At 39.7% G+C, this 17,921-nt stretch overlaps 2 protein-coding genes across 2 annotated transcripts in view; one reads left to right on the top strand and one right to left on the bottom strand.

The window, feature by feature from the left end:
• CHST7 (carbohydrate sulfotransferase 7) overlaps nt 1–8,000 on the top strand; it is a 44,414-nt gene extending 36,414 nt beyond the window's left edge. Inside the window, exon 2 of the mRNA XM_004376908.3 lies at nt 7,384–8,000. The gene's annotated coding sequence lies outside the window, so the exon portion shown is untranslated. The remainder of the gene's footprint in view (nt 1–7,383) is intronic.
• Nucleotides 8,001–13,921: 5,921 nt separating this feature from the next.
• Nucleotides 13,922–17,921, bottom strand: part of SLC9A7 (solute carrier family 9 member A7) — a 219,560-nt gene continuing 215,560 nt past the window's right edge. The window contains exon 17 of the mRNA XM_004376907.2: nt 13,922–15,182. Coding sequence (XP_004376964.1) covers nt 14,931–15,182 — 252 coding nt within the window. The 3' untranslated portion in view covers nt 13,922–14,930. The remainder of the gene's footprint in view (nt 15,183–17,921) is intronic.

Genomic DNA, 17,921 nt, shown 5'->3' with positions numbered 1-17,921 from the left:
CTTGTTGGGGTGAGATATCTCATTGTAGTTTTGATCTGCATTTCTCTAATGGCTAATGATCGTGAGCATTTCTTCATGTGTCTGTTAGCCACCGCCTGAATATCTTCTTTGGTGAAATGCCTGTTCATGTCCTTTGCCTATTTTTTAATTGGGTTATTTGTCTTTTTGTTGTTGAGGTTTTGCAGTATCTTGTAGATTTTAGAGATTAGATGCTGATCAGATTTTTCATAGTTAAATTTTTTTCCCAGTCTGTAGGTTGTCACAAAAGTTTTAAATTTTGATGAAGTCCAATTTATCAGTTTTTTTTTCTTTTATAGATTGTTTTGGTGTTATGTCTAAGAATCCTTTGCCTAGCCCTAGGGTCCTGAAGATTTTCTCCTGTTTTCTTGTAAAAGCTTTATATTTTTATATTTTGCTGTTTCTTACAAAATTTAGAACAAGCTTATGTACATCTGCATTTAAATCTATGGTCCATTTTGAGTTAGTTTTTGTCAATCTTTATTTATTTATTTATTTAGTCTATAGATAGCTAACTGTTCCAGCTTCATTTGTTGAAAAGACTGTCCTTGTAGTGAATTGCTTTTGCATCAGTTAGCCATACATGTGTGAATTTATTTCTGGGTTCTCTATTCTGCTCCATTGATCTATGTGTCTGTTCCTCTGCTAATACCACACTGTCTTGGTTAATGTAGTTATATAGTATCTTAGAGGGTATTAGTGATTCAGTGGTAGAATTCTTGCCTTGCATTTGGGAGATCCAGGTTCAGCCCCCAGCCAATGCACTTGTGCACGGCCATCACCTGTCATGTCAGTGGAGACTTGTGTGTTGCTGTGATCCTGAAGAGGTTTCAGTGGAGCTTCCAAACTAGGAAGCTAAGCCTGATGATCTCCTTCCATTTTGCATGGGGTTGCCATGCGTTGGGGGCTGACTCTATAACAGCTAATAGCAATAGTACATAAGTATTTATTTTGAATAACTGTAAATAGTATACATTTTTAAATTAAGTTTCAATGTGTTCATTTCTAGTATATATAAATAGAATTGATTTTTTATATTGGTCATATATTCTGTCACCTTGCTGAATTCACTTATTAGTTCTAGATTTTTTGTACATTCCTTGTGATTTTCTTTATAGACAATCATGTCATCAGCAAATAGAGAGTTTCAGTTCTTCTCTACCAGTCAGCATGCTTTTTATTTCCTTTTCCTGCCTTATTCATTGCCTAGGACTTCCAGTACTATGTTGAATAAGAGTGGTGAATGTGAACATATTTGCCTTGTTTCCCATTTTAGGAAAGCATCCAGTCTTTCACCATAAACAAGCTTAGATGTAGGTTTGTATAGATACTCTTTATCAAGCTGAGGAAGTTCTCTTCTATTCCTAATTTAGGAATTTTTATTATGGATATGTGTTGAAATTTGTCAAATGTTTTTTCTGCATCAACTGCTTTGATCATGTGATTCTTCCTCTTTAGCTTGTTAATATGGTGGATTACACAGATTGATTTTCAAATATTGAACAAGCCTTGCATCCTGGAATAAACCCTACCTGGTCATGATATAGGAATCTTTCTGTATATTGTTTAGTTCAGTTTGCTAATATTTTGTTGATTTTTGCATCTAAATTAGTGAGATATTGGTCAGTAGTTTTCTTTTTGCATTGTCTTTGTCTAGTTTTGGTATCGGTAATACTGGCTTCATATTTTTTGGAAGAGATTGTACAGAATTGATGTTAATTCTGCTTTAAACTTTCGATAGAATTCTCCAGTGAAACCATCTGGGCCTGGAGATTTCTTTGGGAAGAGTCTTTTAACTATGAATTCAATATTTTTAGTGGTTATAAACCAAAACTCAATGCTGTCAAGTCGATTCTGACTCATAGTGACCCTATAGGATGGAGTAGAACTGCCCCATAGGGTTTCCAAGGCTATAAATCTTTATGGAAGCAGACTGCCACATCTTTCTCCCATGGAGCAGCTGGTGGGTTCAAACCGCCAACCTTTCAGTTAGCAGCCAAGCGCTTACCCACTGCACCACCAGGGCTCCTTTTATTGGGTATAAATGTCAAGTCAATCCTGTTGGTGATGGTATTGTTCAGTTCTTGTATATCATTGCTCGTTTTCTGTCTAGTGGTTCTATCAGTTATTGAGAGAGGGGTGTTGAACTTTCCAACTATAAATGTAGACTCGTCTATTTCTCCTTTCTGTTCTTTCAAGTTTTGCTTTAGGTAATTTGAAGCTCTATTGTTTGGTGCATACACATTTAAGACTGCTGTGTCTTGTTGGTGGATTGACTCTTTTACTATACGTAATGTCCTTCTTTGTCCCTGGTAATTTTATTTGCTCTGTAGTTTATTTTATCTGACAGTAATATAGCCACTTTTTCTTTCTTTTGATTAATGTGTGCACTGTTTATCCTTTTCAACCTACTAATATCATTGTATTTGAAATGAATTTCTTGTAGACAGCGTATAGTTGGGTGTGGGGTAAAGAATTTAGCTTTACCCAAAGTAAGGTGTCCTTTGTCCTTGGTTACTGAGAAAAAACCCTTGGATTAATTGGGGTGCCTTTGTCTAGACTTCCAGGCCACATCTGAGGATTTGTGCTGGTGAGTGTGGGCTGGCAGACCTGAAAAGACTCACCTGGGAGGCCAATATCAACTAACCTTAGGAGGCATGATTTAGCCAATCATGCAGGACTGACCAATTAAAGCCCCAGAACAGGAAGGCTCAGAGAGCTTCCTGGTCAGTGAAGAGAGGGTGACGCCGCCCCCTCTTAAACACGGAGGCTCCACATTGGGGACCCTTTCAGACCTGGCCCATGTGTCTCTTCCTTATGATGATCCTGAGTTGTATCCTTTTGCTATAATAAATTTATAATTGTAAGCATAGTACTCTCCACGAGTTAGTTCTGTGAGTTGTTACAGCGAATTATCAAACCCAAAGGGAAAGGGGGAGCCAGTAGGTGAAAGTGAGGGTGTTACATGGAATACCAAACTTGTGGCTGGTGCTTGCCTATTTGGCAATCGAAAGGACAGTATCCTTTTAACTTGTCAGATCCGCCCTTGCTCTGGGTGGCTAGAATCAGAGAGCAAGTGTGCTGCATGGGCAGCTGCTATCAGAAATTATTGAGAAGTAGAAAGGTAGGGACTGGATCAGTCTCCCGATTTGGGGGATTGGATTCATGCTGATTCTTACCCACGAAGTTATCCACAAATATGGTCATGTGTTTTTATTCATCCTGCCAGTCTCTTTTAGTTCGTATATTTAGGCCATTTACATTTAATGTAATATGTTAGGGCTTAATTCTGCCATTTTATTATTTGTTTTGTGTTTGTTCCCTTTGTTTTCTGTTTCTCAGTTCCCCTTTTCCTGCCTTCCTGTGGTTTACTCGAACATTTCTCAGAATTACATTTTGATTTATTTGCAGTGTTTTTGAATGTATCTGTTTATATGCTTACTTTAGTGGTTTCTTTAGATATTAGATTATACATCCATAATTTATTACAAAGCCTACTAGTGTCAACATTTTATTACTTCAAATGAAATGTAGAAACCTTACTTCCATTTAGGTTCCTTTATCGTGCCTCCTTTATAATATAATTACCTTAAATATTTTCTCTATATTGAGAACCACATCATAAAATGTTATGATTTTTGCCTCAACCATTAAACGTGATTCCACCTAAGTGCCCATCAGCAGATGAATGGATAAACAAACTATAGTACGTACACACTATGGAATACTACACAACAGTAAAGAACAAAACATCTCACATGATGAATCTGGAGGGCATTATGCTGAGTGAAATGAGTCAATCACAAAAGGACAAATACTTATAAGACCACTATTATAAAAACTTATGAAAAGTTTTACATACAGTAAGAAACAATCTTTGATGGTTATGAGGGAGGGGAGGGATAGGGAGGGAAAAACACTAACTAGACAATAGATAAGTGGCAACTTTGATAAAGGGTAAGACAGTACATAATACTGGGGAAGTCAGCACAACTTGAGCAAAGCAAAGTCATAGAAGCTTCATAGACATATCTAAACTCCCTAAGGGACCGAGTTACTGGGCTGAGGGCTGGGAACCATGGTCTTGGGGGACATCTAGTTCAATTGGCATAAATAGTTCATAAAGAAAATGTTCACATCCTACTCTGGTGAGTAGCATCTGGGGTCTTAAAAGCTTGTGAGCCACCATCTAAGATACTCCACTGGTCCCACCCTGTCTGGAGCAAGGGAGAATGAAGAAAACCAAAGACACGAGGGAAAGATTAGTCCAGAGCTCTAATGGACCACAAGTACTATAGCCTCCACCAGATTGAGTCCAGCACAACTAGATGGTGCCCAGCTACCACCACCGACAGGTCTGACAGGGATCACAATGGAGGGTCCCGGACAGAGCTGGAGAAAAATGTAGAACAAAATTCAAACTCACAAAAAAAGACCAGACTTACTGGTCTGACAGAGACTGGAGAAACCCTGAGAGTGTGGCCCCCAGCCACCCTTTTAACTCAGTACTGAAGTCACTCCTGAGGTTCACTCTTCAACCAAAGATTAAACAGGCCTATAAAACAAATAGTAATATGCATAGTTCAACCATGTATACGAGACTAAATGAACACACCAGCCCAAGAGCAAGGAGAAGAAGGCAGGAGGGGACAGGAAAGCTGGACGAATGGAAATGGGGAACCCAAGGTTGAGAAGGGTAGAGTGTTGACACGTTGCAGGGTTGGCAGCCAATGTCACAAAACAATGTATATTGTTTAATGAGAAACTAATTTGCTCTGTAATTCTTCACCTAAAGCACAATTTAAAAAAAAAAAAAACTTAAATGGAAAGGCTAGTCTATATTACTCATATTTTTACCCTTTCTGTTGTTCTTTCTTTGTGATGTTTCAGGTTTTGTTCTTTTATCATTTCCTTTTTGTTGGAAAAACTTCCTTTGGAAGTTTTTTTTTACAGCAGTTCAAATGACAACAATTTTTCTTAGTTTTTCTTTATCTAAGAATGCCTTTATTTCACCTTCATTCCTGAAGGATATTATCACTATAGAAGTTTGGATTGACAGTTCTTTTCTGTCAGCACTTGAAAAATGGTCTCAGTGGTTTCAGATGAGAAATCCACTATCATTCAAATTGCTGTTCCCATAAGTAATGCATCATTTCTTTCTAGCTGCTTTCAAGATTTTTTTGTCTTTACTTTTCTGAAGTTTGATTATGATGCGTTTTGATGTGGATTTCTCTGGGTTTATCTTGTCTGGGGTATGCTCACTTTCTTGAGTCTGTAGGTTTTTATGTTTTGCCAAATTTGGGGGAATTTCCAGCCATTGTTTCTTCTAATACTTTTTCAACTAACTCTCCTGTCTTTTTGGGATTCGAATAACACAAATGGTAGATCATTTATTGTAATCTCACAAGTCCCTGTGGCTCTGTTCATCTTTTCTCACTATTTTCTGTTGATCAGATTGGTTAATTTCTATTGTTCTATTTTCAAGTTCACTAATTCTCTACTCTGTCATCTCTATTTTGCTATTGAGCCCATCCAGTGATTTTTAAAAAATTCTTGCTTATTGTACTCTACAGTTTAAAATTTCTATTTGGTTGTTATAACATAACATTTATTTCTTTACTGAGACCTTTTGTTATGGATTGAATTGTGTCCCCCCAAAATGTGTACCAACTTGGCTAAGCCGTTATTCCCAGTGTTGTGTGATTGTCCACCATTTTGTCATCTGATGTGATGTTCGTATGGTTGTGCTTCCTACTTCTATGATGTTAATGAGGTAGGATTAGAGGCAGTTATGTTAATGAGAGAGAACTCAATCTACAAGAGTAGGTTGTGTCTTAAGCCATCTTTTCTCATTCAAGTTGAAATTTCTTTGGTTCTTGGTTTGACAAGTGATGTTTTTCATAGACATTTGGGGTATTATGAATGTCTAGATCTAATTTAAATTGTCTATTTTACCAGGCCTCCACTGACACCATGCTGGTGAAGGAAGGAGTGCACCACCTGTTACTGCCAAGTAGGGGTGGTACTCTGGAAGTCCTGGCTTCCCAATAGGCCTCTGCTGATAGGAAGGGGGGATTTGTTTCTGTGGTACTTGGCTGGAATAGGGTAGATATTATAAAAAAAAATTTCTTGTCTTTCTAGGCTGACTCTCCGTCCTTTGGCTAGTGATAACAGGCTTTTCTTTGGGGGCTTTTTTGTCAGTGACAATTGGCATTTCTGGCCTGCTGGCTTCTTCAGTGCCCATTATGGGATATAGAGAAGGCAAAAAGAAAACTCAGGGAACTCCTGGCCTTGTTGTTCTTTAATTGCCAAGGTCCCTAGTCAGTCCACCTTCTTCTCTCCATCCTTTAAAGTTGTTTTATCCTTGTTTCATATATTATGTTAAGGGTTTTAGCTGTACTTTAGCTACTCCGTCTTGTCTGGAACCAGAAGTCAGCCCATCTGAAAACTGGTTTTTATTAAACTATACTGAAAGTTAGTTGATTCTTTATGTAAATAACCTGTACTAACAGAATACTAAAGATTTATAGAAGGGCCTCAAGGAATTTATAAAGTTACCTTTTCCTTAACACGTGAATCTTTACTGCACATTTTAAATCATCCTAAAAGTGCTTCTTTCTCAAAACTTATATCAGTAGTTCTCTTAAGCTAATGGACATTTTCACCTCATTAGAAAATAATGCCAAATTTGTTACACATCCAGGGTCAGAGGAAGGTTCACAAGAAAGTGAGAAATTGGTGGCAGAAGTAGCACCAATGTACCCAGAGTCAGCCTACCCTCTGCTACCCCCAAATATAGTGACTCAAGTAATGTGTTTAAATGAAAGAAAAAAATTCAGGTGCCACGAGGTAGGAATCTGGACTCATTACTTATATACAGCCTCGTTTTATAGAACAGCTTATTGTTTTTTGGCATGATTTATTTCACCAATATGAACCCATACACATACAAGTGAAGAATGGATGGTTACATGGTTGGTACCTAATGGTACAGTTTCAATCACAGCACCCCCATACCCCCCCCTCCCAGCAGATCCCAGAAAGCTCAATTCTCCTCAACAGGTGCTTTACAGCAGCAGCTGCAGAAAACAGTAACACTGACAGAGGTGACCCCATCTTTTTCTTATCTTTACTTTCACCAGACAAACACCTCTTGAGTCACATTTTCTCTTGGTTTATCTTCACAAACTAAAAATGACAAATACTGATTTGGTATGAATTTCCAGCACTGGATAGTGCAGCGTGGATAAGGAAGATTATAGGTTTCATATTTAAGAGAACTTATATCATCAGGGTTTAACAGGCTTCCTATTCATGAATTTCTGTGTTCTGAAGTTCAAACATCCTTTGTTCCTTCCCTTCCAGGTCAGTCACCATGAACTGAGGCACTTGGTGTGCTGTGCCAGCACTGAAGAAGCAATGCTGTGGAGGCAATCAGTCTACCATGCTGTCAGAGGCTGAGACTTGACCTGATACCAACTGCTGTGCAACACTGCTGAGCAGGAATCTCGTGAGCTGTTAAATAATATGATGGGCACATTGGTTGAGATGAAGTTTCCAGTAAGGAAGTGACAGTACAATGTAGATAACTATGGCCTTAAAATAGGAAGAACTTTAGTTCCCAGCCTGAACCTGCCTCTGCTGGAGCCATTTGAACAAGAGGTCCTCACAACAAAGAGATGTGATTTGGTACCATTTCACATCAGCAAGTATCTGGACAGAAGCATCAATGTGAATAAGGACCAAGTGTAGTCCTGTCTCTCTCAATTAAATTACTTAATATTAAATAAAAGTTCTGGGTGGTACTGTTTTAAACCTGACTTAGTCAGCTCTCCTTCAAATAGTTCCCCTGGTTAGAACCTATTAAAAAAAGTATTTTTTATATCCCTGGGGTAGGAGAACCCTAATGAACTGAAACAAATTTTTATTGCATTTAAATTGTTCTGTCTGGTATTTTTGTAACTCCGGAGTCATGTTAATGACAGGATCTTTCGTTTTGTTTTGTTAGAAAGCAGCATTTATGATGTAGTTTAACTGCATGGGGTCAAGTAAAAGCTAGTCTGCATACAAAGGAATACCAAGACTATGAAGGAAACTGTATTGGGTTTAAGAATGTTCAGAATTGTCCACTAACAACCTAAGCATAAAGCTGAAATGCCAAATCCACTTGCCTAAATCTTACAAATTGGTGCTGCTAACACTCAATGATGCTTTTTGTACAGGGTTCTACACTCAAAGCCTGTTAAAGACTTGCAGGTCAGGAGAAATCATAGGCAGAGGTCAGGTTTAAAGTATTTCTTTTAACCCTAAGGCACATTTTAAAAATCTCAAAAATCTGTTGCCATGATTTTTTGACCCTATTTTAAAACTGAATTTCTTCAAGCATTTAAATCAGGAGTCAGTGAAAACTTTCTCTGTAAAGGGCCAGATAGTAAATACAGGCTTTGTGGGCTATACGGTCTCTGGATAGCCTCAACTCCTCAAAGCTCTGCTGTCATTGCAGCATTGCTGTCATTGCAGCATGAAAGCAGTCACAGACAATATGTAAATTAATGAGCATGGTGTATTACAATAAAACTTTATTTACAAATAGGGCTAGATTGGCCCACGGGAGGTAGTTTGCCAACCCCTGGTCTAAATGAAGCTGGAGAAGAATAGTTTCCACCCAGAAAAGAACTTCTCGGTAAAGGAGAAACAAAACAAAACAACAACAACAAAAGACTAGGAATAAGATCATCCTTCTACTGACAGATGATACTTTTTTAAAACACAAAACAAGATTAGCTCAGCCAGTAAATCTTTTTATTGTCAGTTTTAAAAAAGAAAGAAAGCTTTGAGAAAAATTTGTTAAATATCAGTAAAGCGCAGGAAAACGTGGATAGCTTTAACAATATCAATCTAAACATAGACACAAAGGCAAACATTAAGTAAAACAGTAGGGAGAGATACCACTTTGGGGGCCTAACTGCAGTTTTCCGTATTGCACAGAAAAAAGTTGCTGATAACTCCAGATTTTCACAGTTATACTTTAATGTTGAGATTTTTTTAAAACCACCCGTTTATTACTGCTGAATGGAAGGAGAGAACCAAATTCTCCCCAATTACAGTGTGTAAGTACTCTATAAATGCTCCCAGAAGATCGTATCATCCCATGTTAAATTCATCCAATTCTATTTTTAAAAACTGCTTTTCAGCTACTAAATGAATCCTGGTGAACTTTCCATTTACTTAATCATTTTAATAAAAACTAAACCAAACCCATTAGTAAAACTTCCTAAGTAAGAAGTACAAGATGTACTTTCTGTAAAAATAAATAAATAAATAAAGAGACAACTTCCTAGGAGGAGCTGACCCTACTATGAAATCACACTTTGAACGAGTGGTTTCAGTGGTAAATGCCACATCCATAGACCTAACTCTCAACATAACTGAAAATCATTCCTCTGCTTCTCCAAAGCCCCCAAGTGAAATAACTACAACAAAAATCGGCCCCCAGACATCCATGCAGCTAGACCACCACCTAGGAACACTTAGATCTTAACTCTTTGTAAGTGCTTTAGATGGCAGCTATTGAGTTCTTCATGCTACTTACAAGTCCTTTTCTGTCTGAGTTCCTCCAACATATAAAGGACCAGATAATTTTCCACTGGCTAAGAGTCCATTTGACCATGATGTTTGGCAATTCCGTTAATTCCTGTTAAAAAGTTGCCTCCAGGATAAGAAAATGACTTCCCCTGTGTGCTCTCATGTCTGCTTCAGACCTTTTCAGAAGGTGCCAGAGCAGGCCGATCTTCCTCCTCATCTCCTTTCTACAGAAGCAGTTTTCTGTCTGCTCGTGTAGAAGACTAGCTGCCTGTTTATTCCATCTGGGCCATGGTTATAGCATACCCTGCTTACAAAAATAAAACATCAAAAATTTTGGTTTTGCTCTTTATAATTGTGGCTAGCACTGAGTGAAAAAACAAGATGTATTTGTTAATTAAAATCTCTGCCTATGAAAATTGAAACTGGAAAAAATGGTTTCTTTCTAGGTCTTGTTTTGAAAGATTGTCCAAGAATCTACTTGATTTTTCTAGTTAGACACTAGCACTGGTTCCTAAAGTATTTCTCTGTATATTCTTACCAGGTTTTAGAAAGGCGGAAGGTGTTTTCAGGTATCAAAGTGGTGAAAGCAACATTCAGATGGCTTATTTCTAAAATATAACTCTCGGCCACTAGATACCTTCAGCTTACTATATCAGACACTGGCAAGCCAGAATCTTGTTTAAAAAAACAACATAAGAGATCAGAACTTAATAACAGCAGTCTAATGTATTTGATAGACTGACTCCTGTATTAACTAATCTAAGAATCAACATCAAAAAGCAGGTGTGAAACTTGTCAAGTCCTCCACTTCTGAAGTGGAATAAGAACTCATATACTTATTAAATCAGCAAGCTGACCTTCCAATAGGCCTCATAATTCCAGATCACATTTTACAACAGATGGGTCAATCAGCTTTCTGATACACCTCTTCGAACTCACAATGGGGACCAAGGCAGGTTTCCAAGTGGATGATTTTCATCTCTAATGAGTAGCTTAATTGCCCTGCCACTGGCCTTCCCTAAGTGCATCAGTGGTGTTTTTACAGTTGGAAATCACTTGTTCACATTAAATATCTGACAAGAATACATTAGCTTCCACTGAGGACAAAGAAAAGTAGAGATGTGATGGAGAAGGGATGGCGCACAGAATAGACCTCTACTTTGGAAGGAACTGTAATTCTTTGCCCTAGTTGAAATGTCTACGGATGGCTGAGAGAACGTTTTTCACATTTTCTAAAGAGATGTCATTTGTCAAAGAACAGAGGACATTTTAGGGTCTAGAGAACACAGCCTAAAGAGCTCCTTGCTGTTTGCTTGATGAAATGTTTGATGTCACAGTGGATTTTTGGCTTCAAGGCATCAATGCTTATTTGTCTGGGTACCCCAGTAAGTACCCTGAATGGTCAGAGTCCATTTAATCATGTATGCCCTTCCTATACTTGTTTCCTAGGAAGAAATGCAACCTTATATAAATTCCAAATTTCTTTTTCTAGAAGTAGTTTAGGTTTCCTTATAATCCCCAAAAAGCGTATTAAAAGGAATGACAGGAATTTTGGTATTCCCTCTGTCAAAGTGTTAGACAAAAGTTTGCATCTTCCTAATTACCTGCTTCCCACACTGACACCACCACAGCTGCCATCTTGTGATAGCAAAGCAATCATAACCTTCCACTTAACATGGACCTCTCCTCTGGCAGTGAATGGGCCCACCCTTCATCCTGAGGAATCCAACATGGATTTAAGCATGGGGACAAGTGGAGTCTGAAGAGAAAGAAAGTCTTTGACTGCAATACCAGATTAAATAGAAAAGATAGCTTCCTAGAAACCTTCATATTAGTCAGTAGCTCAGTTAAGACAAAATCCTTTTTCCATAAATGGGGACAAAGATGACAGGTTTTAAATTCTCCTCATACATATACTCATCACCCTTCTCTCCCCTTCACACTCTGAGGTTTTCAAACATGACCTTTTCAGTTGTACTTTACTTTATGGAGTACATTCTTCACAGCTGCCCAGTCTGTATTATTGATGAACACACAGTTTGTTCCACTTGACTAACAATTTTAAAAATCCCTAACTTGCTAGGCCTTTCCTTTAACTAAGGTTCCAAATAGAGTCCACTGCAAGCTCTCGACTAAAGGCCCTCAACCCTGGCAGCCCATTGGAACTCCCTGAAGTTCCAGAACAAAGTATGGATGCCCAGGCCCCACCCCGAACCTACTGAATCAGAATCTCTGGTGGCAGGCCCTTGAATTGGTATTTTTGGGGGAAAAAAAAAAACTGGCCACAGTTGAGAACCTCTGCTCTAGAACATTAGACTGATGAACTGCCTGCCATCCTCCCCTCTCCGACTCAGAACAAATATGTTTATAAGGTGACTTTTTTACCCTCTCAGAAGAAGAACTTTGTTTAGCTGAATGTACCATTACTCATCAGTTTCAATCTGATTGTATGTGAGACTGGCAGCAGGTAGTTCGCCTTGAGTTAAATGGTTTCTGGGCTTTGTGGCTTCCTACTTGTCTCCAGCTTAGGCAGAATGCTTCTAGAGTTGGAACCATTTTGATGAATGGAGTCATCTCCCCAGAATCCCTTGAAAGGTCAGGATTATTCCCTACATCTTACAAACAGAAAAATTAGAACTATTGGTCAAAGTGACTTACCCTGATCCACTGAATAAAAGACCCAATTAAATAACTATAATCCTAGCAAATTTTTTGTCATAGCTAATATCCATTTTTATACTGAAGTATGGGTCAGAATAAAATGTTTGCAGTGAAGACTATAAGACCCTCTGGGGTAAAACACAACCTATGGATTAACCTAAGACTAGGATGGGAAACTCGGTGGTTATTTTTCCTTCCTATGAGGCTAATTTCTTAAAATTTGCTGAAAGGTTCCTAGAAAACCCAAGTGACAAACAAACCCTCGAGGTTAGTGGAAACAGGATGTATCCTACCTGGTTGGCTCTTTTCAAGAACCATCATCAGGGTTTTTCTGTTAGCTTCTTCCCTCCAAAATTAATGTAACTAAATAGGCAACTTATAAGAAAAGCAAGGCTTTAAGAGCCAACTACCCTATCCAAAAAAAAAAGTCCCCACCTTTTAAGTTTATATGGCATAACTGGTCATTACTGAGATTACTAAATAAAAGCTCCTGTGCTGGTTCTGGGCCAGAGCACATACATCCATCTCCAGCCTTCTGTTAAGCCTGGCAGCTGCTGTCTACAGCCTGAAAACCCAATGGTGTCAAGTCGATTCCGACTCATAGTGACCCTATAGGACAGGGTAGAACTGCCCCATAGGGTTTCCTAAGCTGTAATGTTTACTGGGTTCGAACCATCGACCTTTCGGTTAGCAGCCAAGTGCTTAATCACTGCGCCACCAGGGCTTCTTCCTGCAGCCTGAGACCACAACATAATAAACTCCCTCTTCCAGGGGCTCTCTAAGAAAGCTGTTTCCCTGGCTGTGGGTCATAGGTTTTCTTAAGTCCTTCATTAGCCTAGGTAGCCCTGAGGCCTCATGGTGTTAGGTATGTTGTTTAGCTTTTTTCAAATTTACAAAGCCCATGGACAGTCATAAAATCAAAATGGACTTTATTGTAGATAGAAAGGAAATGGGACAGTCTGATATAAAAGTCATTCAATTATATTGCACCATATGAAGTTGTCGTTTGTTTTTCAAAAATGGTTGGGTATCAGCACTTTCATATGGCTCAGCCTAATTAATTTTTCTTGGTTTACACAAAACCATATAGTGTAAAGCAATGCCTTATTTAAAAATTAACCACTAAAAATGAGTTAAGATTAAATGTCTGAATTCATTATGGATGTACTTGACTGGGACACTATTTTGTCTACCACAGTAAGAAAAAAGACATGTTATGAAAGCATTTTTCAAAAATTGGGTTGCCAAATGTGATGGTACTAAAGCATAGAGACATGGGGAGAAACTCAAACTTTTCCAAGAATTCTCAGTATTTCACCTGCTACAGGTGAGGGTGGGTAGAATAGCTTACCCTAAAATGATCCAAACTAAAATTCCAGTTACACCCACACATTAAGCTGATGGAAGCCTCACCAGATACCAACCAAGGAAATGACCCTTCTCAACATGGAACTCAGTGGTGTGAAGGCACCTGGATTCTTGAAAGCATTTTCATCTCAAAGTATCCAGAACCTTCACTGGGTTGGATAATATTGAACTTTCCATTGACTCCCCTCTGATTCCTCATATGGCCACTAAAATCTCATACATTCACCAGCTCAAAGTTTGGAATTCTTCCCAGTCTTTCTTTAGAATACTACCTTGCATTCTCTTTGCAGTTAATTTTTTTTTTTTTTTTTGCAGTGAGATTTCTTTCTTTCCTTTAAATACAAGCCTTTTGCCTCTCTCAGGTTTCTTGTTGCCTTCCTTTCCCCAGATAAAAGCATCCCACAATTTTGGTGTTTATTTCTAAATTCACAGTAGAGATCTCAGTCCTGTTAAAGAAGTTCCCTGTCATACTCTCGGGGCAAAGTTCAAGCATCAGGCTGTCAGCTCATACGGTGGCCCTCAAGAGTTGAATTATTTTTGCAGTGTCATCAGCAGCAGTTTGCAAATACCTCCTGTCCTCAGATTAAAAAAACAACAGTGTAATACTTTTGCCTTTGGTTTTAAACATTTCAGTAACTACTTCTTTATGGAGATTTCCAGAGAACGAACTATAATTATTTCCCCCATGTTGAAATGTTTACGGATATATTTTCCAATCTTCAGTCTAGAGGAAACACAGGTAGCAGAAAAGTCAGGAATGCTGATATGAGGTTGCAGTCCTGCAGCCTTTGTCTCCGTAACTTCCATGCAAATTGATTTTTCTTGTTTTCTGTCCCATTTAACACCAGCTTCCCATAATCCTTGTAGGTCTAATCTCAATTGCCTTCCTTTGTGATCTTTCTTCTAGCCTGTTCTCCCCTAACTTTCCCTTCTAGAGCCCAAGCTAGACTAGCACTGGGAGGGATCCCCAACACCTGCCTCACGTCGTTCAGATACTGCAGGTGAATGAATTAAGAGACCATTAAAACATGCTATTTTGTTTGTTTAACTCTGAAATAGCGTACTACTATGTGAAAAAGTGGGAATAGGTCTGCATTTGTCTTGATTTAGAAACACTTTAGCCCCACCATCTGCATCTTGGGTTAAATTTTAAGTGTTAAGATATCTTCAGACCCCCCAATAAAATAGAAGCATTAGTTCAGTTTTGTCAATACCCCACCTCAAACAACACTGGGGCCTGCGACCATCATCACCCCACTGGTGGGCCTACCCCATCACTTCAGGGGCTGGGGGGAAAGTCATGCATTATCCTCCAGAGGAAACACTAGGCGGGTGCCGCGGCTTGAAACCTTCTGGTCCTCCGTTCCCAGGTCTCGTTCCAGCACTTCCTCGGAGCTGCTCTTTGTTCTCTGGCCACCCTCGAGGCTTGTGGAGGCCGTATGGGAGCCAGAGGAGCCATTCGCAGTCACTGTGCTGTCCCCGTAGGTCAGGGTGAGGTCGCCCTCAGTCAGGATGAAATCAGAGTCTTCCTCTCGCAGCGGTTCTTGGTTCTGAAAAGGGCAACCAACAAAATCAGTGGGAGACTGCTATCTTCCAGGGCTGGAGCCAACCCCAACTCCTCATCTGAAAACTGGAGACTGTGATACCTGCCTGCCTTGAGCCTCTAGATTGGTAACTGGATGTACACTGTAGGGTGCTATTCAACGTAAGCCACTGTTGCCTGAACCAGGAGTTAGAACACCAGAAAGCAGCTCTGATTTCAAATGTGTGACCACTTAGATTTAGAGACTACAGGAAAAAAGGGAGACCAGCCTGGTTTTTCTGCTTCCCAAACCAAAAAAGGACAGACAGGATTAGGTCACTGGGAAAACCCTGCAAATAGATTTACAGTACTCTCTCCTCTGGGTAGGTATCCTGGGTGGGCCTTGCACCCTACATAAACCATCCTAAACCCACCTTATTTATATTTGAACTACTCTTCATCCTAGTCAGCAATTGAGGGAGGAAGGACAAACCACAATTAATTAAGATTTCCTTCCTATTTTCCCTCTCTTGTTCCCATAGAACAAAACCCTGATGAGAAGTCCTCCCCTCTAAGTCCTCAGGTAGACAAAGCCAACTATAGGGATGGAGAGTACAGAGAGAAGTAAATCTTATTGAGCCTCTATTATATGCCTGTACGAGCCCTGGTGGCACAGTGGTTAAGCACTCAGCTGCTAACGTAAAGGTCAGTGGTTTGAGTTCACCAGCCGCTCCGCAGGAGAAAGATGTAGCAGTCTGCTTCCAGGAAGATTAACCAAAAAACCCAAACCCATTGCCAGTCTAGGGAGGATTCATAGGTTTAGTCTACCTCACTTTCTCCCCTTCCAGCCCATTTCTGTGCACTTACTAGTGACAAGCACATGCTTGTTTTCTGCATTGTTTCTCAGTGATGTCAACTTCTCCACAGTCCCAATTGCTGGCACAATGTGACTCCACTTAACCAATGCTCCAGCATTTTTAACATGCAAACATGCAAATCCTCTTGCTTGCTGCCTCAAATCCTCGCTGGAATGAGGCAGGGTGCAAATGTACAATTAAATAAAAAGCCTGGACTCAGGCAAATATTTAGAGGACAATTCTAAAACTCATTTCAAATTTCCACATTTTCCTCTTTCCATTAGTTTTTAGAAGTCCTGGAATTCAATCTGCTCTACCATAGTTTTCTTAATAACAAATGAGGTCATGTGCCCCATCTGAGTTCCCAACTCCCAGGGGGTCCTTCTTCCCTGTTTTAGCATGTCTCATTTCTCCCGTTCATAAATGTGCTAAATGATATTTTTGTTCATCTCTGTCAAAGTCTCTCTTCCAGGACTCTTGGCTCCCAATTTTCAAGGAGACTATTCTGGCATGCATTTTAGTGTTTCCAGGTTTGGAGCCACAGAGGGACAGAGAAGAGTACGGAACAAATGCATGTGAGGGTAATACTGAAAATGGGGGGAAGTCCCATCCCAACACCACAGAGGAATCCCAGAAATATGAACTCTGATGTGGCCTGCTCTGATTTCCTCACAGTGGTAAGCAGGGCCAAATGCAGTGACAGCAGAAACAAAACAGGATGTTGACCCATTCCATTTAAGAAAAATCACAGGTCCAAACAAACAGTACTCAAGGTGAGGTCATTAAGAAACAAGGACATATTAAAACCCAGTGGAGAGTGATTTCCAAATCAAAGTCTTAATGAATGTAGTATGCAGATGATGAAACCAATCCACACCCTCAAATTCTAGATGATAGGATCAACAAGAGTTTTGTTAAGCTAAAGGTTTGTATAATTATATAACTAGCTTTCCAGTGAAGGCTGCTACGAAAATACAGTGAAATAACCCTGAAAACACCTGCAAACAAGAGTGTTGTGAGAATGTGTACATTTTACATAGTCAGTGGTCTTTTTCACAAATGGAAGAACACTGTTTACCAGGTGCCTATCAAATCCAAACACCACCCACCTGTCAGTCTGTCATAATGTGGTAGCTTGCGTGTTGCTGTGATGCTGGAAGCTATGCCACTGGTATTTCAAATACAAGCAGGGTCACCCACGGTGGACAGGTTTCAGTGGGGCTTCCAGACTAAGGCAGACCAGGAAGAAAGGTCTGGTGATCAACTTCCAAAAATTAGGCCATGCAAACCTTATGGATTACAACAGAACACTGTCCGACTCGCTTGGCTATGGACACATCAAGAGGAGGAATCAGTCACTAGAGGGGGACATCATGTTTGGTGAAGGGCCAGTGAGAGTGAGGGAGACCCTCAGTGAGGTGGACTGGCACAATAGTTGCAATGATGGACTCGAAAATGTCAGCATTTGTGAGCATGATGTAGGACCAGGCAATGTTTCATTCTGTTGTATATAAGGTCGCCATGAGTTGGAGTCGAGAACATCCATCCATCCATCCATCCATCCATCCATCATCCATCTATCCTCTATCAAATCCAAGCAGTTTAGAGATAGTGGAAAAAATTAATGAACATCTTAGCTATTGCCTACATAAATTTGGTGAAGTACAAAATGCCCCAGTGATGATGGGTGAGAACCAGACAACAGTGTGTCAAACAGCTGTGAGAAGTGCACAGTTACTTAACTCTACAGTGAGTCCCTCTACCTCTCTCAACCTGGGTTCCTCAATTACTGGCAATTTTTAAAAGACCTTGCTCCCACTCTCTCAGCAGCAGGCTTCACCCAGTCTGTATGGAGCTGGCTGAGACCTTGGTCAGGACCCCAGCCCAAAGCAGCAGCAGCAGCAGCAGCA

The sequence above is a fragment of the Trichechus manatus genome, unplaced genomic scaffold (assembly GCF_000243295.1).
Source record: "Trichechus manatus latirostris isolate Lorelei unplaced genomic scaffold, TriManLat1.0 scaffold00046, whole genome shotgun sequence".
NCBI classification, from domain to species: domain Eukaryota; kingdom Metazoa; phylum Chordata; class Mammalia; order Sirenia; family Trichechidae; genus Trichechus; species Trichechus manatus.
Note: the sequence above shows the minus strand (reverse complement) of the source record. Positions and strands in the feature narration are given on the sequence as shown.